The sequence below is a fragment of the Lissotriton helveticus genome, chromosome 9 (assembly GCF_964261635.1).
Source record: "Lissotriton helveticus chromosome 9, aLisHel1.1, whole genome shotgun sequence".
NCBI lineage: Eukaryota > Metazoa > Chordata > Amphibia > Caudata > Salamandridae > Lissotriton > Lissotriton helveticus.
Window position 1 is genome coordinate 242,131,826 of NC_136070.1, and position 22,872 is coordinate 242,154,697.

Sequence of the window (22,872 nt, forward strand, 5' to 3'; positions counted from 1 at the left end):
CTGCGTATTAGGACAAAAGGACTTCAGAATGCAGGGACTGAGTCCATCTATATCATCAGAAACTGTTGGTCCAACTTTTAGATAGATCACAGTGCCTCACACAAACCCCTAACCCTTCTGGGGTGGTAGGGATTTTGGCAACCTGGAACATGACATGCTGATCCCCCAAGGGAATTGTGAAACAGATCTTACCCCTTTCATGGCTTACTCATGCATGCCCTAGGTAAAACACAGGAAAGATACTAAAGCGGTTTTCAATACATTTATTGAAACAATTGGAGTCTTGTATAGAAAGAATGTGATGGGATTATTAGGCAACCATGGCAGTCTGATTTATATATTTGTATCTATCACTACCCATAGAGCATAGTGGGTGTACCCTCTGCCCAATTTCTGAGGATAGCCTGAGACCCCATACCCGAGTAACTTTGGCTGGAGTTGGCTTGGCAATCCCTCTCTTCAGGATCAGCACGGAAGATCAACATTGGCAGATACGCATGCTTAACACAACATTCGTCCTAGTACCATTGTGGCTGGAGTGCCTCTGACCCACTAAGGGACAGTGCGCTCTTTATATAATAAAAACCACAGTGTTAGTGATACGGCTCTGATGCAATATGATAGAAGCTGTCTTCAAGTAGACAACACATGTATCAGGATCATTCTATGTTGCTTGCCTTGAACAAAGTACAGATTGTGTAGCAGGAAAGGTTTACTAAAAACAAGCAGCTCGTGCAGCATTATTTAAAATCATATCAGATCATGAAAATTAAATCTGTAAAAGGTATCAGGGCTAAAAGGAAGTCTGCTAAAATGTGCAAAATGTAAAACTAAAGAGGAAAACCAGAGTGGACCTAAGAAAGCTGGACAACACCATTGGCCCTTTGCCAAGTTACATCATGAGGCTTGAATTCCTTCTTCAACTGGATACAATGGAGAAACACCACCCAGTTGTCGTCGTTTGTTCACTTGGGTTTAACTGATAAAATACTAAACTCGAACGTCTCCATAAATAGATCACAGACCATGTTTCTACTGATGCAATGTCTAACTGCTGCGTAAGGTCGATGACACAGATAGGACAACCAAAACTGCATAGTCAATAGACACTGTACTCATTCACATGGTCATATTAAATGCCATAAAGGTTTGCACGCAAATCTGTAAAGTTAGGATTGGTGTTCCAAACACCCACTTGATGTCCATAGTTTTGTTTTTTTATAGGGCAAAAAGGAACTTACTTCTTGCAATGCATCTAATCTGTGAGATGCTCACTAGGGCACATATGGAATAGTCAATTACAGCAAGATTTTTTCTTCCTCACCTGCTTGGACTCAAATTATGTATACAGTTGGGCACAAAGAAGTCGAAACTTCAATTATTCACCATTTGCATTCCTCCCCCGCTGTGGTGTAACTAACATTTAATGACGTGTTGCTAACACTAGGTCCTTGACAGGGTTCTATGGTGCCTTGATGCCCTTGGGCTAAGTTGCGCGATAAAAGACTCCTTTCATTCATTCATTCTATGAAAAGCAGGGAAATAGATTAGCTCCACTCTTCCTAATAGGTATACTACATTAGTATGGGGGATGTGTAATTTGCCATATGCACCATCTATGGTGTATGTAAGAGGTCAGATGTATTCTCCACTAATTTTGAACACTATAGCTGCTCCTTAACCGCATGCGTGCGGCCGCGATTTTCGCGCTGTGCGGCTTTTTTTAAAAAGCCGCGTTACATGACGAGCTGAGCTCGTCATGAGCATGCGAGCGGCGCAACTCATGACGAGCTATGAGCACGGAAGGGGTTAAACAAAGCACAGTGACAAGCTGATGCTGTTTTTTAAATTTTTGCTGAAAACGTCCTGTACAAACTATCGTGGTAGTCTGCCACTAAGAATGGTGCAGATGTTTGACAAGATTCAGGTTTTTATATTCGCGATAAGTATGTTTGAACAATTCCAAGGACAGTTCCTTTCTACTGATAAAGCATTCAAACTATACCAGTCTATTTGAGTTTCTCAGAACTATGAACCCCAAGGGTATACATGTGCTATACAAAACACCAACATGACATAGTGATATTAACAGTCTGAAGGATGTGCTAACAAATGTGTTCAAAGGCAATGCCCACATAGATTAAACGGGAACTAGCAAAGCCAGTATATCTGGCTTGCATTTGGAGTCCTAACAAACATTTAAAAAATGTGCTGCAGTAAAAAACAAAAACTGTGTTTTGTATACAATACATATATGAAATAAATAATTCAATATTTAATGCAGCATACTTTGAGATGTAAAACAGCCCCCATACACTGCAATGCAAGCAGGAGGCTAGATGATGTACGAAACAGTTAACAGCATGATGTGATAGAGAAATAATCCTCAGGCGGAGCCAAACCTCACTCTAGATTTTAAAGCATTGGTCTACAAACTCTACAGACAGCTGTTCTGTCAAGTTAACACAGTCAAGACTTCAAGAGTGTTTTTCTAAGACTCCCCTCTCTGCGATGGAGTTAAGATTAATCAAGTGTTTACGTAGTCTTACTACTATGATTATTACTTATTACTATGATTCTAGTAGTTCCAAATGCTCACTGAACCTCCCCTTAATCTGCCAAACAGAACCTGGTCAGCTGTATAAAGTTCCAGCAATGTGAGATAACTTGCAACTCCTAGTCAGTGCTACAGGAGTGCGCTTCCTGCCAACAGTTTCCGCTTCCTGCCTGTTTATTTCCAACAGCGTGTGTGAATGCCTCCGAGTGTTTTAGGATTACAACAAAGTGTTCCTCCTCTGGACAGTGTGAACTGAAAATGCTACAGGACTACAAAAGTGAGCTTTTTAAAGTCTGTGCACACTGTGGGGCTCATTAGGATGGTGGACGGACTGGACTCCGTCTGCCATCCTGGAGTAAACCGGGACCATCCGCCATGCATGTGGCGGTCCCGCACACCGGATCAGGATGCGTCCGCCACTTTGGCAGACGGATCCTGCATTTTAACATTGCGGCTGGTGCTGCTGACAGCAGCATCCGCCGTGATGCAAAAATGCTGGGTGTTGCATTTCACAGCACTACGTGGCAGGCACCGCACAGTGCCTGCCCCATGGTGCTATGAAATGTAGGGGGGGTACCATGGGTACCCCCCAAGTGCACCCTCACCTTCGACCCTACACATGGGGGACCCGCAGTGGGTCCTCGTCACCAATCCACCAGCCTTTCCATGGCGGCATCGTCGCCATGGAAATGCCGGCTGTAGCCCGCATCGTGATTTGGTGGACGGTGCGCCTGCTAGGCACCGCCACCATATCAGGCCTTGAGGACCATTCACCAGGCAATCTGTAAGATTGCTTTAGGCAGACCGGTGGCGGTCGGTCCTAGCGCGAATCCCTCCACCATCGTAATGTGGCGGGGGAAAAGCATGGTACAGTTGCGGAAGGACCGCCACCACATGTCTGGCGGTGACGGGCCTTCCGCAATCGTAATCGGCCCCCCAGTCTGTGGAAAAGGCCCTCATGTTAAGAAAAGGGAGAAAAAAAGTGACTACTTTTTTCATATATTCAGATAACTCCCACACCCTTACAAAGTGAGGGTTAAACTCCACAAATTTGATAGAGGGAACTATTATCATAAACTAGCTGTGCAACTTCGCCATGTGTTCCGCCACTCACACTATCATTTACCTACTTTTATTATGTGGGCGGAGGAAAGAGATACATTATTAACTGCCATCTTAATTGCTGCAGTCATTTTTACTTAGGTTCAAATAAGGAGTTTGCCTAGAGTACTAGAACCATAACTTAGTAGATTATTAAAACTATATAAACTCTTCACTTAACTACTCATTGGTTACCAAGGAACATCCCTTACCTGTCACAGTACTCTGCCATCTATATAGGATGTATTGGGCCAGTCACTATGCTACATAGCCCAAATTGGAATTCAGAAGTCTCTTCAAATGGTACCACTGGATTAAAGTACTAAAAGTGCAGGGACAAAGCCATTAGCTAGCCTCAGAGCCAGTGTTCAATTTTGCAGATGTTCTGTTTCCTAGTGCTGTTGCCTGCAAACCCAATCTAGGGTCTATGACGACTGTATCCTTCAGTGGTCTAAAATCAATGTAACAGGCGATAAAGCGATGCTACACAAAACCAATAAACTTATCTATTTCTAAAATGAGGAGGATAATGATGAACTAGCAGTTCAACTTAAACAACTGCTTGCTCAATTTGTGTCAATAAACAGACCCTTACATTGTCATTCCAAAAATTGGGCTTTTATTATGTGCTAGGTAAAGTGTTAAAAAAAGATATACAATTGAATATTCTCCCCACAGCATACATATTTTGTTATGATGCACTGCCTACTTATATCTGTGATAGTCATATTATGAGTGCCTAATGTTTTCATTGTAAAAGACACACAATTGATGGACGGAATGCAGAACAAACCAAAACATTCACCCAGAGTCAAGAGATCTGGGTTATATCCATCATTCTTTTGCTCACCATGCCACCCCAGTTTAGACCTGGCCATATGCAATTTAGTTTTGACCCTGTGCCTCAGGGGAACAGTCCAGCCCGAACTGCCAAGCCAGGTCCTCCCTGGACCGGAAACAAGCATCCTAGGACCGGTTTCAGGGTTTCAACCCTCTTCAGCCAGGATAGCTTGATTCCAGTGGCACAGTTAGCCCAGGACCCACGTCTGGGCATACCTGGCACACTGAGGGCGAGAAACCAAAAGACATACAATTGATCGACGGAATGCAGAACAAATCAAAACATTCACCCCCAGTCAAGAGATCTGGGTTAAATCCATCATTCGCATTCTTTTGCGCACCATGCCACCCCAGTTTAGACCTGGCCATATGCAAATCAGTCTTGACCCTGTGCCTCGTGGGAACAGTCCAGCCCGAACTGCCTAGTCGGGTCAAGACTGATTTGCATATGGCTGGGTTTCAAACTGGAATGGCATGGTGAGCACAAAAACGATGGATTTAGGCCCAGATCTCTGTACTGGGGTGAATGTATGACATTGTTCTGCATTCTGTCCATCAATTTTAAGGGATGCCTCCGAGATGTGGCCAGATGGATGAACGCCAATAAACTTAAGTTGAATGCTGAGAAGACTGAGGTTATCTTTTTTGGCAAGGGGCTGCCCCCCCCCCCTGCTGAACTATGGTGGCCGGTAGAAATGGGAACACCTCCGTCACCGAGCCAGAGCGCGAAAAATTTAGGAGTCCGCTGGGATAGCAGTCTCTCCTTTGCTTCCCATATTCAGCAGGTCGCTGGATGCTGTCTCACCAAGTTGAGAAACCTACGCAAGATCCTGAGACTTCTGCCAGTAGAGTGCCGCAAAATGGTGGTCCATGCCACAATAACGTCGAGGCTGGACTACGCTAACGGACTCTATCTGGGCCTCCCCCGCTATCTAATCCAGCGCCTTCAGACGGTGCAGAATGCGGCTGCGAGACTGTTGAGGTGCATTCCTTTCAAACAATCTGTCTCTCCGCATCTACGAGCAATGCACTGGCTCCCAGTGGCCAGCCGGGTTAAGTTCAAAACCCTGACGTTGGCCTTTAGGTCCCTGTTTGGCACCTGCCCTAATTACCTGAAAGTTAGACTCCCCAGGTATCACCAGTCTCGGTCCCTCCGCTCCAACGGGCAGGTGAAGATTGTGGTCCCCCGAGTGCGAAGGGCTCGGTTGGGCGGAAGAACGTTCTCGGCCAATGTGGCGGGGCTATGGAACTCTCTTCCTTCCTCTCTCCAACAGGCCCCCTCTGAAGCCTGTTTTAAACTAGTGCTAAAAACCTGGCTTTTCACTGCACAACGCTAAGTTATGCCACACAACCTCTATGGCCTGTCTGTTCTTACAGCGCCGGGATACCTCCTTGTGAGGCAGCTGTTCGCGCTCTATAAAACTCTTTATTATTATTATTATTAATTGTTGTTTTTGCTTTTGTCACCCCGAGTTGGACGGGTATGCCCAGACGCGGGTCACGTGCTCTCCATGCCACTGGAGTCAAGCTGTTCTGGCCGAAGAGGTATGAAACCCCGAAACCAGTCCTAGGATGCTTGTTTCCAGACAAGGGAGGACCTGGCCTAGCAGTTCGGGCTGGACTGTTCCTACTGGGCACAGGTTCAAGACTGATTTGCATATGTCTGGGTTCAAACTGGAATGGCATGGTGAGCAAAAATACGATGGATTTAGTCCCAGATCTCTGTACTGGGTTGAATGTATGACATTGTTCTGCATTCTGTCCATCAATTGTTGCTAATGTTTTCATTGTGACAAAAGAAACAGACCGACTTTGATACATATTAGTTTGCATATAATAATATAATCTAGGTGTACAGTTATTTTTTTAAATCTACTATGTGTTAACATTTTCCTTGTATTTTAATCAGTATGCACTTCACAGGTGGGGATTGGGACTGATTTAAGAGACAATTTTCAGCGCAGGCTGTAGCTATGATTGTTCCAAACAAATTTATCAATTGATGGATACATTTGTGGTTGAATTGGCATTGTGCCTTTGTTCGGTACTTGTTTGTATTACTTGCTACTGGTAGTTTTCAAATCCTAATGTGGGAACCTATTATCTCAGAATCTATCTTTCGCTCACTTTCTTTTTTTTCTTTGAACTTTAGCTCTTTTCCCCATCGACAAACAGGTTAACAAAACACTGTGATATGTTTGAAATTTTTGCCATTGATTTATTCTTTTTTTCGGAGTATATGTTATTGCAAGCAGAAGCCTGCTTTGATAATACAAAATAAAATACACTTTAAATATAGATACTTACACTTATTTTAGGAATGGATTTAAGACACAAACAACCACTCACTTGTGACATTATGGTCGAAGACAATGCAGGTCAAAAATAAACGTCAACACAAACATGAAACACATTTCATTTAGTATAAAACAAGTTTTTATAAATACTGTGTTACTTAATATTCTTTCACACTTCTTGAAGAGACAAAACTATGTAAGAACTTCAGTAACTTTTCATGTTTATTTTAGAATTAAATAGTTGTATTTGCATGTTATAAACACAATACATTTACACTGCATACAATGTAGTGGTCCACGGTTTTAAAGTTGTATTTTAGTTTAACATTGTCAACGAGGAATCTCACTCTGTCGAAAAAACTCTTGTGCTTGTTCTGCTTCCTTTATACAGATGATAAAGCCTGTTTGCTGTTAGTGCTCAAATTCTCCTGGAGTATCTTCCAGTTGTCCATTTGTGACAAAATCAGTTCTATAATAATTTCTGAAAATTGAAAGTAAATAAATATTTATGAGGCTCTCACTAAAACAGAGAAATAGGGGACACAAGAATAGGATTGTCTATATTCATGTGCTTTAAATAATACAATTATTTGTAGTATCTTTGAGCGTATTTTATTTGAAATGAGGTAAATGGGGAAAATATTTAGAATTAAAAAACAACTTTGAGAAAGTACGCATCTGAAAGTTAAGAGGTACAAAGAGGCAATAGAGTAATCCAAATATAAGGGTAAAGAATTGATGTTCTTTACAAAACAATGAGAATCAGCATCATTAAGATACTGCAAGCAGAGTTTGAATAAAAATAAATCCTGACCTGTATAATTGCTAATAAGATTAAATATTAAAGTGTAAAACGTCCACAAAATATTTACATGAAAAAAAATAAACATACTAAAAATGAAGATCAGGGAATAGCCATACAACATTATCCAATACACGGGAGGACTGGCAGGCTGACCTGGGCCCACTGGACGAGGAGAACTGGTCTGAGGCGCTGGCGTCCCCGCGAGGTGCTGCTATAGCAACACGGCTCCGGTTCATACAGTTCGAATACTTCCACCGGGTGTATTACACTAGACACCGGCTCTGGCGGACGGGACTCACCGCTTCTCTGCTTCGCTTGAGGTGCTGCGCGGCCGAGGGTACTTTTCTCCACACAGTATGGTCATGTATATCACTGTCGAAGTTCTGGCATGGCGTTACTACCAGTCTGTCCTGGTTCTGGGATGGGATATCCCCCACTCTTCCCGACTGACCCTCCTACATATCACTGATGACATTGGGGGGGAACATTTACAAACGTCACTGTTACTGGGCCTCACACTCGCAAAGCAAGACATGGCGAAACGTTGGAAAGACACCTACCCGCCCTCTCTTGGAGTTTGGAAAAAGAGTCTCGATTTCTGTATGGGGTTGGAGATCTCTATCTTTGCCGCGCAGGGCTGCCCTCCGAAACAATCAAAAATATGGAAGAGATGGGCAGATTTCCGAGGGATCTACTTAGAGCTTATCCCCGATCCAACAGATTGATTTAAACACGATTGCTATGAGGTGGGATCTAAAGATTGTAGTAATATGTATATACGTATATGTATATACAGGCATGGATGGACCTTATGTGCCTTATATTTTATAGTGTATTATAGTGCATTAATGACACTTCAGTTAATTGTTATTGTAACAAGTTGGTGGTATGTGCATGATCCTTCCTTATTTAGTTATGTACAAAATGTCGATATCAATACTTGTATTGTGTGCTCTTTGGTGTAACGCCTCATCCGGCGTCTGTTGGCTGTGGACAATAAAATTTAGTTGTGAGAAAAAAACAAAAAAGATCAGGGACCAGATTTATCAAACTTTCACGCAGTACAATGCAGCAAGAAACCTTGATGCGCCGTGCGAAAGAAGGAGCACAGGAATGCACCTCATCTATTAAGATAGGGTGTATTCCTGTCCTCTGCCTGTGCACAATTAGCAGCCCAGTGCCAATGTAGGCCCCCTTGCGCAATGGTTCCAGGGTGCCTGTGTTAAAGGCAGGATTGTTTTTGTGCACAATAACATTTCTTAGAGGAGTATTCCTCTTTGTAAGAGTGTTGCATAATGCAGCACACTTAGAAAGAGGAACAATTAGGAGAAATAAAGATATTCCTCCTCGTTGCGCCTCTGTGAGTGGGGGGTGGAGGGCGTACCATTCTGATCTATTCCCAGGTCTACCACTGTTGGTAAATCTGGGAATTCCTCAGAATACATGGTGGATGCGTTGAAACACCCGCGCTGCACCCATGTAACACCCCCACCATGTTTAGTAACACAAAGCAGTGACTTGCGCTGCCTTGCGTTATGTCGGATTTACCAAGCGTGACAGCGCAATGAAAAGTGACTTTGCGTGGCTTGGCAAATCTCATCTACGTTTTGCGTCACCTTCGGTGGGGCAAGGGCAATGCAAAACATTAAAAAAATTGGCTCCTCGTATTTACCATATAATTGTTGCCACAGTTTACTTATTTCAGAGAAAACATTCCTTATGCATTAGTTTTCATATACTTACATCAGACCTCTTCCCTGAGGTTTTCATATAGGTATGAACTTAACATTTCTGGGTATGTGTGTCCTGCTTTGATCAGTGGAGGCAGCAATCACAACTTTGCATACACATTATCTCAAACTGCTAGCTAGACATCATACAGTGCTCCAGCGCCAATGTTGAGGAGCAAAGCACAGGTGACAATTATAAGGTCTGCTCATCTCTCAATTCTCCAACCACCAAGTGTTGAGTGAGCCGATGGAGGATTTATCCATCATTCATATGCACAAGCGACATTCCTGGATTTTCTATCATCCATCTGCACAGGAAGTGACACCACTCCTAACATGATCTATTTAATGGCAGCTGTTGGTGTGCCAATGGCAAGTCCATCTGTGCCTTGATCCTATCCAGCCTAGGAGCATTGGTCCTCTGTCCTGCTGCCACTACAACCCTCCATGCAGTGAACCCTGTCTGCAGCAACCTATGCTGTCCCCTCACCACACCCCACAACACCAAGGAAGCGTTCTGCGTTTCGTGCAAGTTTTCATGCACTTACCCGCACCTTCTGCACCCGCACTGCTAGAACCCAAAACCCCACTGAGTCCAGTTTCTGCCCACACAACACTCCGCAGTCACATACATGCTCCTCAATACCTGCTCACTCACCAAACATGCTATGGAGATTTGGGACCTGCTGTTCGAGAATGCCCCGGGCCGACTTTTCCTCACAGAAACCAGGCCTGCATCTGCACATTAAATTCTCCTCCACCCCTATTTTTCATCACCTTATGCAACAGCTGAGTCAAAAAGTCCACATCAGGCTCCCGGACAGACCACATCCACATCAAGTTCAGCATCCCCTCCCAATGCACACTCACCAAACCCAGACCAGCCCATCAAAACTGGAGCACCATTACTGACAAGAATTTGACACAGCTCTCAACAAATACCGACCCAAAGCCACCACGAATTTTAACTGGATTGCTTGCTGTGCCTATTCCCTGGCCCTCCCACCCCACCCCGCCCCCAATATCAGTTGGTACATGCAGGAACGCAGACTGATAAAACGCCATGGGTCAGGACAATGTTAACTACATGGACAGTCACTTTTCCAGAAGAAACTGCTGGAACGTGAATTCCCTCCACTCAGGGGGCCCCATGTGACCCCCTGCCCCCATCATACAAAGGACAGCAACCCATCAGCCAAATGACAAATGGAGCTGAGAGTCTAGAGCTACTTTATCCTCAGAACCTCCAGATGGAAATGGAAAATTCTGACTGCAAACCCATTCACACAGGCACATGAGGGCTTATCAGTGGTGCTTCCACCTGCAATGGCTCTAACATGGGGACAATATGAACAACATCAAAAGTAACTCAAAGTGCAACAGATCACGAGTGGTGATTGGAAGAGGAGAACCTCAACTGTAAAAAGGGCCATTAGCCACCACCAGAGGATGACCTCAGTTGTAACTGATGGTACTACTTTAGGGGACGATGGTAATACGGAGGAGCTGCAGGACTCTGGTTTTTAAAGGAGCAAGAAATCCTCATCAACTTGCTCAAACTGCAGGCGATTCGCCTGGTCCTGAAGGCCTTCATGCCCTCAATCAATCATGACATTTGTATAGCGCGCTACTCACCCGGAGGGGTCTCAAGGCGCTGGGGGCGGGGGGTACTTTACTGCTCGAAAAGCCAGGTCTTGAGTTGCTTCCTGAAGGAGAGATGGTCCTGGGTTAGCCGGAGGTGGATGGGGAGGGAGTTCCATGTCTTGGCTGCCAGGTAGGAGAAGGATCTTCCTCCGGTGGTGACTCTGCGGATGCGTGGAACGGCGGCGAAGGCGAGGCTGGTTGATCGCAACTGGCGGGTGGGAGTGTAGAAGGTCAGGCGGTTGCGGAGGTACTTGGGGCACAGGTCGTGGAGGGCCTTGTGTGCGTGGGTGAGGAGTCTGAACATGATCCTCTTGCTGACGGGGAGCCAGTGTAGGTCTCTCAGGTGGCCGGAGATGTGGCTGTGTCGGGGGATGTCCAGGATGATTCGTGCGAAGGCGTTCTGGATGCGTTGGAGTCTTTTCTGAAGTTTGGCTGTGGTTCCGGCGTAGAGGGTGTTTCCGTAGTCCAGTCGGCTGGTGACGAGTGCCTGGGTGACCGACTTCCTGGTTTCGGTGGGGATCCACCGGAAGATCTTGCGGAGCATGCGCAGGGTGTTGAAGCACGATGATGAGACGGCGTTGACTTGTCTGGTCATCGAGACGGAGGAGTCCAGGATGAAGCCCAGGTTACGTGCGTGGTCCGTTGGCTTGGGAGTGGTGCAGGGGGCCACCAGGAGTTGTCCCAGGCGGAGGGTGAAGATCCCAGGATGAGGACTTCCGTCTTGTCTGAGTTCAGTTTCAGGCGGCTGTTCTTCATCCACTCGGCGACGTCTTTCATACCTTCGTGTAGGCTGGTTCTGGCGGTGGCGGGGTCGTTGGTGAGGGAGAGGATCAGCTGGGTGTCGTCGGCGTAGGAGATGGTGTTGAGGTTGTGTTGGCGTGCGATGGCAGCGAGGGGGCTCATGTAGACGTTGAAGAGGGTTGGGCTGAGTGATGATCCTTGTGGTACGCCGCAGATGACTTCGGTGGCCTCGGATCTGAATGGGGGAGGCGGACTCTGGGTTCTTCCAGTGAGGAACAAGATGATCCACTCCAGTGTCCTGTCTTGGTTTCCGATGTTGCTGAAGCGCTGCACTAGGGTGCGGTGGCAGACAGTGTCGAACGCGGCGGAGAGGTCCAGAAGGATGAGGGCCGCTGTTTCCCCGTTGTCGAGCAGGGATCTGATGTCGTCAGTGGCTGCGATGAGGGCGGTCTCGGTGCTGTGGTTGGCGTGGAAACCGGACTGCGAGTGGTCGAGGGATCCGTTCGTCTCGAGGAAGGCGGCAAGCTGTCTGTTGACGGTCTTCTCGATGACTTTGGCGGGAAAAGGGGGGGAGCGAGATGGGGCGGAAGTTTTTGAGGTCGGTGGGGTTCGCTGTTGGTTTCTTCAGGAGGGCGCTGAGCTCGGCGTGCTTCCAGCTCTCTGGGAAGGTGGCGGTGTTGAAGGAGGTGTTGATGATGTCCCGGAGTTGGGGTGCGATGATGGAATCGCCCTTGTTGAAGACGTGGTGGGGGCAGGGGTCGGTTGGTGATCCGGAGTGGATGGTGTTCATCGTGCGGGTGGTGTCTTCGGTGCTGACTGGGGTCCAGGCGCAGAGAGTGGTGGTGGGGGACGTTGGTTTGGAGGTTGGGTGCGTGGTCTGTGTGCCGAAGCTGTTGTGTATTTCGGCGATCTTGCTGTGGAAGAACGAGGCGAGTGAGTCGCAGAGGTCTTGCGAGGGAGTGATGTCGTTGTTTCCGGCGCTGGGGTTGGAGAGCTCTTTGACGATGCTGAAGAGTACCTTGCTGTTGTGAGCGTTGTTGTTCAGTCGTTCTTTGAATGCTGTCTTCTTGGTGGTGCGGATCAGCTGGTGGTGTTTGCGGGTGGCGTGCTTGAGGGCAGTTATGTTGTCTGTGTTCTGGTTGTTGCGCCAGGCTTTCTCGAGGGTGCGGCAGTTCTTCTTGGAGTTCTTGAGATAGTCGGTGAACCAAGAGGCTTTCTTGCTGCCGGGTCTGCGGGGGGGGGGGTTGTCTTCAGTGGTGCGAGGTCGTCTGCGCAGTTGGTGATCCACTGTGTGAGGTTGTTGCTGGCTGCTTCGTTGGGGTCCGTTGTGCTGGCGGGCGGGTTCTGGCTGAGGGAGGTAGTGAGCTGGTCGGCAGTGATCTTGTTCCAGCTCCTGCGAGGGGCCTGTTGCGGGTGGTGGTGGGTCGTGGTCCTTCTGAAGCTGAAGTGGACGCAGCTGTGGTCAGTCCAATGAAGTCCGGTGGAGTGGCTGAAGGAGATGTATTTGCTGGAGGAGAAGACTGGGTCAAGCGTGTGGTCGGCGTAGTGGGTGGGGGAGTTCACCAGTTGCTTGAGTCAGAGGTTGGCGAGGTTGTCCAGCAGGGTAGTGGTGTTGCTGTCGTTGTTGTTCTCCAGGTGGAAGCTGAGGTCCCCTAGGAGGATGTAGTCAGAGGAGGCGAGGGCATGAGGGCTGATGAAGTCTGCGATGTTTTCGCTGAATTGTGTGCGTGGTCCCGGGGGTCTGTAGATGAGGGTGCCTCTGAGGGTCGTCTTGGGGTCGGTGTGTATCTGGAAGTGGAGGTGTTCGGCGGCGGTGAGGGTGTCGTCGGAGTTGGTCCTGATGCGGATGGTGTTCTTGTGTACGATGGCGATGCCTCCTCCAGTCTGGGTGATCTTGTATCCGTCCGGGATGGCAATGGCGATGTCGGGCGCTGAGGAGGCGTTCATCCAGGTTTCCGTGAGGAAGGCGACGTCTGGTGATGTTGTGTCGAGCAGGTTCCAGAGTTCGACGGCGTGTCTGTGGACGGAGCGGGTGTTGAGCAGGATGCACTTGAGGTGGTTGTTGCTGGTGATCGGCTTGGCGGGTGTGGTGCAGGTCCGGAGGCAGAGGGAAATTTGGCAGGCTTGGCAGGCGAAGGGTCCGTGGGTGCGTTACGGGGTGACTTGGTAGCAGGCGGGGTGCCGGCCGTTGTGGAGGGCGGCGGCGTCGTAGGTCCGTCATGTTGTCTGGCGTCGGCGGGGGCCAGGGGTCCTGGCGCTGGGCGCGGTCCAGGCGCAGACAGGCTTGCCTTTGGCGCGCCTACGGCGCACAATCGGCGTGACCGCTGCGCATCCGCGTGGTCTCCATTTAAGCCGAAGTGGGAGGGAGGAGCAGCTGGGAGGCGGGAGCGGGGAGGACACAGAAAAAAAGGGGGAGGGGCCGCGATATCACGGCGGCGGGAAGCGGGGAGCGGGGGAATCTACACCAGGGGTGGCAACGAACCTAGACACCGAGGAATAAATATCACAAAATACAACAGGGTAAACAAACAGCAGCAAGGCAGACAGCAAACACCAGCAGGCAGTAAACAGGGAAACGGCAACTCGGCACAACGAGCGGCAGCGAGGGGGCACACACACAGCTGGAGGGCCGTGCGGCGCGGGGGTGTCCTGAGGACAGGTCACACTCACCTGCGCCGCGCGGTCTCCATTTAAGGCCAAGTGGGAGGGAGGAGCAGCTGGGAGGCGGGAGCGGGGAGGACACAGAAAAAAAGGGGGAGGGGCCGCTATATCACTGCGGCGGGGAGCGGGGGAATCTACACCAGGGGAGGCAACGAACCTAGACACCGAGGAATAAATATCACAAAATACAACAGGGTAAACAAACAGCAGCAAGGCAGACAGCAAACACCAGCAGGCAGTAAACAGGGAAACGGCAACTCGGCACAACGAGCAGCAGCGAGGGGGCACATACACAGCTGGAGGCCCGTGCGGCGCGGGGGTGTCCTGAGGACAGGTCACCTCCCACCCAAGTCTGTCTGGTCACATCTTTACAGATAAAAAAATAGTAACATAGTATGTGAACAAACAGGACAGGGTGGGTTTTTGCCCTCAGTGCTGGCAAGCCTTCAATCCATTGCTTTTTTGTAGGCTTTTTTTTGGGGGGGGGGGGGGGGGGGGTAAACTTTATTCGGATAAAGCAACATTACAAGTTATGCATCTGAATACACCGTTATTATCAAGGAACCTTATTTATGGATATAAGTGTATCAACAGGAGGCAGGATACGAAGGTGGTCAACATTTACACATTCTGAGCATTGAAACAACATTGAAGATTGATCTGTTCAAGTTCACTGTGTCTCACTTACATTGGGGTTCAGTTTATCACTTTCCGTGTCAGCTTGTTCATTCGTAATGGTAAGAGCCGCAGTGTTGTCAGGGGGTTGGTTGTCCTAGTCAGTCCGCTGGAGATAAGACACCGGGGGCCCATATGTCATGAGGTCGTCTCGTGTGGGGCATTAAACTCCAGTATTTACTCAAATGGGTCTGGTAGTGTGCCGTTTCCGCCAGCCAGGCTTTGGGGGTGGGTGCCGGCTTCCAGCCCCAATAGATTGCCACCCTGCGCAGAGCTAGAATCAACAGCATCACGACCAGTTGTCGGCTAGCGTCAGGAACATCTTTGACATATCCTAAGAGGCAAGTCAGAGGTTCTAGTGCAAGGGTATCAGAGGTGATGTCACCTATAATGCGGCATAAGTCGTTCCAAACGGACGCAATCCTGGGGCACGTCCAGGCAAGGTGCATGAATGATGCGCTAGGAGCGGAGCATCTTAAGCAATTAGTATCATCCGTCAGGCCCATTCTATAGAGAGCTGCAGGTGTGCGGTACAGTCTGTGTAGGTAGTTGAAATGTATAAGACGTAATCAATAGTTGGGGGAATGTTTTTGAGATGGGTTGCAGCAGTATTGCCACTGTTCTGGTGTGGGCTTGTCTGCTAAATCAGTTCTCCAAGCGAGGCGAGCCTGTTCAGTGTCTACTGGGGAGGCTGTGAGAGTCAGCGCATATAACCTAGTTACCAATTTGCGGGGGAGAGGTAGCTGTGTGAATGTATTCTAATGCAATGCTTGGTGGTGGAGGGTTAGGAAAGGAGTCATTCATGTTCTTGCAGGTAGCTCTGCTATGATAATATAGTAATTTATCAAGTGAAGTTGCATTATCTGGGAGGGAGACAAATTGGCCGTTGGGATATAAATCGGCATTGGTACTAATGCCTAGTGCCGCAGCACGTCGTACTATGGCCATTGTCTGCAGTGGGGGGGAACAAGGGGTTGTTTGCCAGTTGCATCGCCGGAGCATGTAGTCTTTACTCCTGTGTGCCTGCAAATCTCCTCCCAGGCCCCGTGTATGCATTCTACAGTGTCTATTTCACCCGTTGGGGCTGTGAATGGTAGGAATAAAGCCGTCTGCAGTGGACACAGTGTGTCAAAGTCCGTCTCGACCGGGGCGTGTACCTGAAAAGGTGTGGGGTGTAGTCAGAAATGGAGAAGGTTGGCCTAAACCGAGTATGCGTAAAGTTTGAAGCGCCCATCCTGCCGCGTGCAAAAGGTAATGCAAGTGCTTCATATGCAATGCGTGGTTGGTGACCCGCCCAAAAAAGCGTGCTCATATTGGAGCGTGGTCTCTGAAAAAAGTAAGATGTGAGCGGCTTCTGGATATTTAAGAACAAGTAGAGAAACAGGCAGGATCACCATTATAGCGCTTGCAATTCTTCTCGCTAGGGAGCGTGGGAGGGCTTTCCAAGTAAGGATTTTGGATTCAAGCCAATCCATGGCTTTGTCATAGTTTACCCTCCAAAGCTCTTCTGTGTCCCTCGTGAGCCAGATGCCAAACTATTTGGTCGGACCAGCTGCCCACTGTATCGGGTATTCTGTAGTGAAGGGATGGGTTACGTCTGTTAAAGTAAACCGGATTGATTTTGCACAAGTTAATTTGTACCCCAGAGTAGCCTCCAAACCGAATACCCTCTCTGGTCATGAGGGACAAATTTTCTTGAGGTTTGCAGATATAGAGTGCCACATTGTCTGCATACATAGACGTTACCAAGCTGCGGGATGAGAACCCGATGCCTCGCTGCGTGTCATGTTGCCGCAGCCGCGCCGCGAGCGGCTCCTTAGCGATTGCAAAGACAAAGGGCAACCCTGCCTGGTGCCTCTGGTGATGCATATAGGTTCCGTAATTTGAACATTAATGCGGATGCGTGCCACTGGCAGCATGTACAGTAACTTGATTTTGCTGATAAAGGAGGGGCTGAGCCCCAAGCAGCCCAGCAGGGCAAAGAGAAAGGGCCATTTCAAAGAATCAAATAACTTAGTGGAACCCAGCAAGGCGGCAATTGCTGGCAAGTCGGGATGGATATGGTGTATAATGGAAAAAAATGTGCACAAATTGTGTAAAGTGGCACGACCGGGGATAAAACTGGATTGATCCGGGCGGGCGATTAGAGACATGAGGGGAAGAAGGCGGTTGGCTAATAGTTTTGGACAAATCTTGTTATCAGTATTAATTAATGAAAGTGGGTGACACGAATAACATGACTTGGGGGGAGGGGGGGGGAGGGTTTTATCAGGTTTGACCAGGAGAACGATTAGCGCCTCATTAAAGAGTGGTCGGAAATTGGCCAATCGTGACGGCTCATTATACATCTCGACGAGAGGAGGGATAAGGATGGGCGCATATTCTTTATAGAAGGTGTCAGTCAGCCAGTCTGATAAGGGTGCTTTGTCCCTGGGGAGGCTAGAGCGAAGGGTTCATCTAAGTATTCATGATGCGCATTGCTGAGCCATAGTGCTGGATAGTGTTGAAATATTGTTCGAGGACGTCCGAAGGTGTCTCGGCCCCAGTGGTGTATTAGTTAGAATAAAATGTGAAGATCTTGTTGAATATGTCTTGAGGGGGAAATGATTCTGCCCCCAGTGTCGTCTTGTAGTTCTGTTGTGTAGGAAGAGGCATGTGGCTGTCTTAGCAAATTTGCTATGGTCCTGACCGGTCGGTCTCCCTTGCCATAACGGCACGCCTGTGTTTCGCGACCAAGGTGTGTGACCTAGTGTTCGGCTTCAGACTGATATTCAGTAATTTTTAGGCGTATATCTGCTAGTGTGCGTGCTAGGTGTGAAGTGGAGGTGATCAAGCCCAGTACATCTTGAGTGACAAACCACAGGTCGATGCGGGACCAGGAGTTATGTGTGCTGGAAATACAAGTGCCCTCACGCTTTTCAGGGTGACAGTGTCTCCAACCGTTGACTAGGCAGTTATCCTGTAATATAGTGTGCAATGTGGCAGTGGCCTGTGGAGGAAGAGTGCGCGGGCCCGAGCGGTCTAAAGTGTTGTGTGGGGCAATGTTGAAGTCTCCGCCCCATCACAATGGGAGTTGGCCAAAGGCAGAGATAAGTTTCAAGGTGTGGGAATAAAATTCTGGACTGTCCGTGTTTGGGCCGCAGACAGCTGCTAGGATCACGGGTTGGGCGTATAGGGGTGCCAATGAGGATCACAAATCTTCCCTCAGTGTCTACAATGGTATGTATGCACGGAACACCATAGCAGGCCTTTCCTAATCAGAATCGCAACACCCCTAGCATAGCTTGAGTAAAAGGAGGAGTAAGTGTCACCCCAGTGCCTCGATCTGAGCCTAGCAGTATTCTGATTCTTAACTGTCAAGTGAGTCTCTTGGAGAAAGCAGGTATCGGTCTTGTGTATGGCAAGATATGTGTGTATGAGACGTGCTTTACGGAAGTCGTTCATTCCTCTGATATTCCATGTCATAAGTGTTAACTCAGTTACAGGGTCATTTCAAGGCTTGCATGAATACGTAGCCATGGGCATTCATACTGTTGGCAAACGTAGGTGCAACAGAGAATGTTGTGTTTGTGCAGTCAAATGCCTTCACAATCGAGGGTATAAGGAAACGTGTGCAATTATGAAACATGTCCCTGAATTGCAGTTTGGTGGCAGCACCAGGTGAGTACAAACATGTACAAACATGTGGCAAGAATTGTCCCAATGTGGTACGTGGGCTCAGCCAGACATCTCCAAACCGTGAGGCAGGGTGGCTGAGCACCTCTTGTCGCAGCAAGGGTGATAATGATTGTAATAAAAAAATGAGTGAGCCGAAGCACAGTAACGACTACATCTGAGCATGAAACATAACCTATAGCAAGGAAGATCTTGGCGCAGTCAATAACAGGCATAAACAGATTCAGTCATTGTTGCTTGTATGACTTCCCTCAGTAGGTGACTGGCGATCACGGGAACACAATATTTGTAATTGCTTCACAAACACCAGGGCAGCTTTTGGATCAGTGAAATAGCGGGGTTTGTTTCCAGAGTCTATACGTAGTTTGGCGGGGTACAAGAACGCATATGAAATATGCAGTTGTTGAAGGATGCGCTTGGTTGGGAGAAAGTCTCTGTGGGCAGCCTACACAGATAAGGTAAAGGCAGGATAAAAGGATAGTGTGTTTCCCTGATGCTGGACCTACCCCCACTTTCTTGCCCTCCGGAGTATTGAGTCGCGGTTGCGGTAGTTCAATAGTCAAGCTATTATTGACCACAGGCTCAGCGATCTGTGCGCCCATTCAACAATAAAAAAGTTAGACAAGGCCTCACCGAACAATTCTCGCAGTAGTGCTGACAGGTAAGTCTCCCCTATGTCTTTGGGGGTGGATTCAGGGAGGCCAACAATGTGAATGTTGTTCCTGCAGGAACGGTATTTGAGGTCTTCGTTTTTCGCACAAATCAAGAGTTGCTGTTTATTCTCCGCCCCAGCATCGTCCAAGTCCGAGACCCTTGCTTCGAGTTGCGTGATCCAGGTGTCATGGGTGTCTACCAGTTGTTTCACCTGGTCCAGGCGGGAGGTGTGATTTTCAATCTTAGCATCCAAGGTTTTTAGACTAGATTTCACCTCGAGGAGTAGGGAGCGTATGCTGTCCTCTTGGACCTCTGAGGCCTTGTTCTGTGTGGCCTGCTTGTCAGCTACTTGAGACGGCTCTTCTGTCCTGCCCGCCTTGAGGCCTTCTAAGGTGAGCCTGGATTGTTTAGCATCGGCCTTCCCCATGCTTAATGGTCAGGGCCCAACACCAACAGTGTCACTGAAGAACGCGGCGTGCCTGCGCCCGGCCAACACAGGAGAAGCGGGTTTGTAACTGTCCGATTCCCAGCGCGGCCACCAGCTATCAAATAAGAAAAGGTAAGCGGGGGGGGGGGGGGGGGGGGGGAGCAGAGGCCGTGCACTATCACTCTGATGCGGTCCAGCCTGTAGAAAGGGCAAGTGTCGACGACCATCGGACTAAATAGAGGGGTAGGAGTTAGCTCTTCTTCCACCCCTCAAATACCTCAAATGGGGGCCCCCCCACTGATTGAACAAAGGTCCCAGCCAAGGATTCAGAGCAAGTCCAGAGACGCCGCGGTGACCGCGGGGTCCCACCAAGACTCAGTGCAGTGTCCTCCAAGGGACCTCAGGTAAGGATGATATCGGCCATAATGGAGGCACGCCAAATATTCGGCTGGTCCATTTGGGGGGTGGGAGTTGTGTCGATTGAGGAGCGCGGGACGGGAGATGGGCCTAAGGAGGCCAGGTGAATAGGCCTAAGCGGCCCGCAAGTGTCCAGGTGCACGCTCCTCCCCGCCGTCAGCCTGACCCCGAGCCGCCAGTAAGTTATGAAAATATGGCCGGATTGGCCCGCAGGTACCTCTAGCGCTCGCCATTTCCCCACCTCTGCTCCTTATCAGGCATAGAGCGGCATCAGCCGGACAGGACAGATCCCCTCTGTAGCCCCACGGGCCATGCTGCGATGAACAGGCTCCTCAGGATTGGGGCTGGGGCCGGGCAAACAGGTCAGTGCACCCCGTGCAGGCCTCTCCGTAGCAGGGGCTCAGAACCCAGCTGGGCCCGAGCTGCATGCCGCTGTGTCTTTGCGGCAACCGCGCTTCCGATGAGGCCAGGCTGCCTCCTCGGGGAGATCAGGCAGAGGGCCAGGATTCACTTGGGCCGCACTTCTCTCTCGGGGAAACAATCTGCGCAAACCAGACGGGCCGCCGCGCAGCCCCGGACAAGATGGCTCCCACAATGCCCGATCTGCAGCGGTTACGGCGTTGCAAGTCAGTTGTGTCTGCAATAAAGCGGCGATATCGATGCCTGGGGTGTTGGGCTGAAGGGGCTCACTTGTTGCGCGAGTCGGACCCCCTCACTCCTGTAGGATGTTGTAGGATTCTTCGCTCGGCCGGCAGAGCTCGCCTAAGGTGCAGCCATCTTGCCGCTGGCGAAACAACGGCTCCTCTTTTTTTGTATGCTTTAGTGTGTCGCTCTAAGTGGAACGTGTAAGCCCAGACGCGGGTTCCATATACACTGTATCACTGGACTTTGTACAGTGCTTTGCATTACAATCTGCTATGCCTTTGCCAAAAAAGGACTGTCAGCCGACATAAGGGCTCACTCTACCAGAGAAAATGCAAGCTATACAGTCGTATCCAAGGGCATGCCTATCCCAGACATTTGGCTAGCTGGCAGGTGGGGAAAAAGCAACAGCTAGCTGGCAGGCGGGGAAAAAGCAACAGCTAGCTGGCAGGCGGGAAAAAAGCAACAGCTTGCGGGCAAGCGGGGAAAAAGCAACAGCTTGCGGGCAAAAAGCAACAGCTAGCTGGCAGGAGGGGAAAAAGCAACAGCTAGTGGCAGACGGGCAAAAAGCAACATGGAGTACGCAGGAAGGAACAGGAGATGGACGGGGAAGAAGCAACACTGGGCGAGCAGGTGAGGAAGAAGCAACACGAAGCGGGTCGGGTGGGTGAGAAAGAAGCAACATGGAGCGGGCAGGTGGGCGGGGAAGAAGCAACACCGGGCGAGTGGACGGAAGGAAGCAACAGGAAGAAGCAACCCGGAGCGGGCAGGTGGGCGGGGAAGAGGCAACACGGAGCGGGCGGGTGGACAGGGAAGAAGCAACACGGGGTGGGTGGACGGGGCAGAAGCAACAGAGCGGGCGGGGAAGAAGCAACACAGAGCGGGTGGGCGGGGAAGAAGCAACAAGGGGCGGGTGGGCAGGGAAGAAGCAACAAGGAGCGGGTGGGCAGGGAAGAAGCACCACGGAGCGGGCAGGGAAGAAGCAACACAGAGCAGGTGGGCGGGGAAGAAGCAACAAGGAGCAGGTGGGCGGGGAAGAAGCAACAAGGAGCGGGTGGGCGGGGAAGAAGCAACAAGGAGCGGGCGGGTGGGCAGGGAAGAAGCAACAAGGAGCGGGTGGGGAAGAAGCAACACAGAGCTGGCGGGTGGGCGGGGAAGAAGCAACACGGAGCAGGCGGGTAAGAATCAACACAGAGAAGGGGGTGGGCTGAGAAGAATCAACACAGAGCGGGTTGGTGGGCGGGGAACAATAACAAATTGCTATAGAAAATGTGAAAATAAATTCTTGGGCAACAATCTGGAAAAATCTAATTCCATGAAATACTACAAAGTCTTGTGACAGGGTTTCAAAGTTGAAGAGGATTGAGAAAAGGAGCAGTAAATCAGCAAGAGGGAGGAAGTGTAGTGAGAGGGACTGAGGCATTTGGATTTAAAGAAAGTAACTGCAGGGGACAGAAGGAGATAGAGAGTAATTAGGGAGTGGAGAAGCAGTGTCAAAACAGAGGGAAGTGTTCTGCCAGGAATCCAAATGGAATCTGGACAGCCAGTATTAGAGCAGTTGGAGACTAACAAGGATCCAAGAAACATCTGGGCAACAAAATCGTAATTAAATTGCTCTGGGCTTAGATGTCATCACCTTGGCAAAAACTCCCATTGTCTATGCTTCTACAACATCTTTCTCTAATCTCCAATCAAGAGGTAATTTAAGCATAGGAAATTGAGCTCACAGAACAGCATCAAGACTATGCGGCACCATTCTCAATTGGATCGGACATTTGAGGAAAGCAGAGACCAACTGACATTTCCATGCTAACAGTGCTCAAAAGTTGGGTACAAAGCAAGGACCAGAGGCTCAATCCCTTAACACTCTTAGTTTTCTGTGCAACAACTAGGAAAGTTCTCATTCATCCAGTGAGATCAGTTGCGACCTTTAAGAATGTAGCTGGAAAAATTGTAAAGTCAAATTACCCTTTACTGCTGCAGCACATGCTCAAAAACCTTTTCTT

At 49.1% G+C, this 22,872-nt stretch overlaps 1 protein-coding gene across 1 annotated transcript in view; it reads right to left on the bottom strand.

The window, feature by feature from the left end:
* Window positions 1–6,691: 6,691 nt before the first annotated feature.
* RMDN3 (regulator of microtubule dynamics 3) overlaps window positions 6,692–22,872 on the bottom strand; it is a 149,434-nt gene continuing 133,253 nt past the window's right edge. Inside the window, exon 6 of the mRNA XM_078659823.1 lies at window positions 6,692–7,276. Within this exon, the coding sequence (XP_078515949.1) occupies window positions 7,207–7,276 (70 nt within the window). The 3' untranslated portion in view covers window positions 6,692–7,206. The remainder of the gene's footprint in view (window positions 7,277–22,872) is intronic.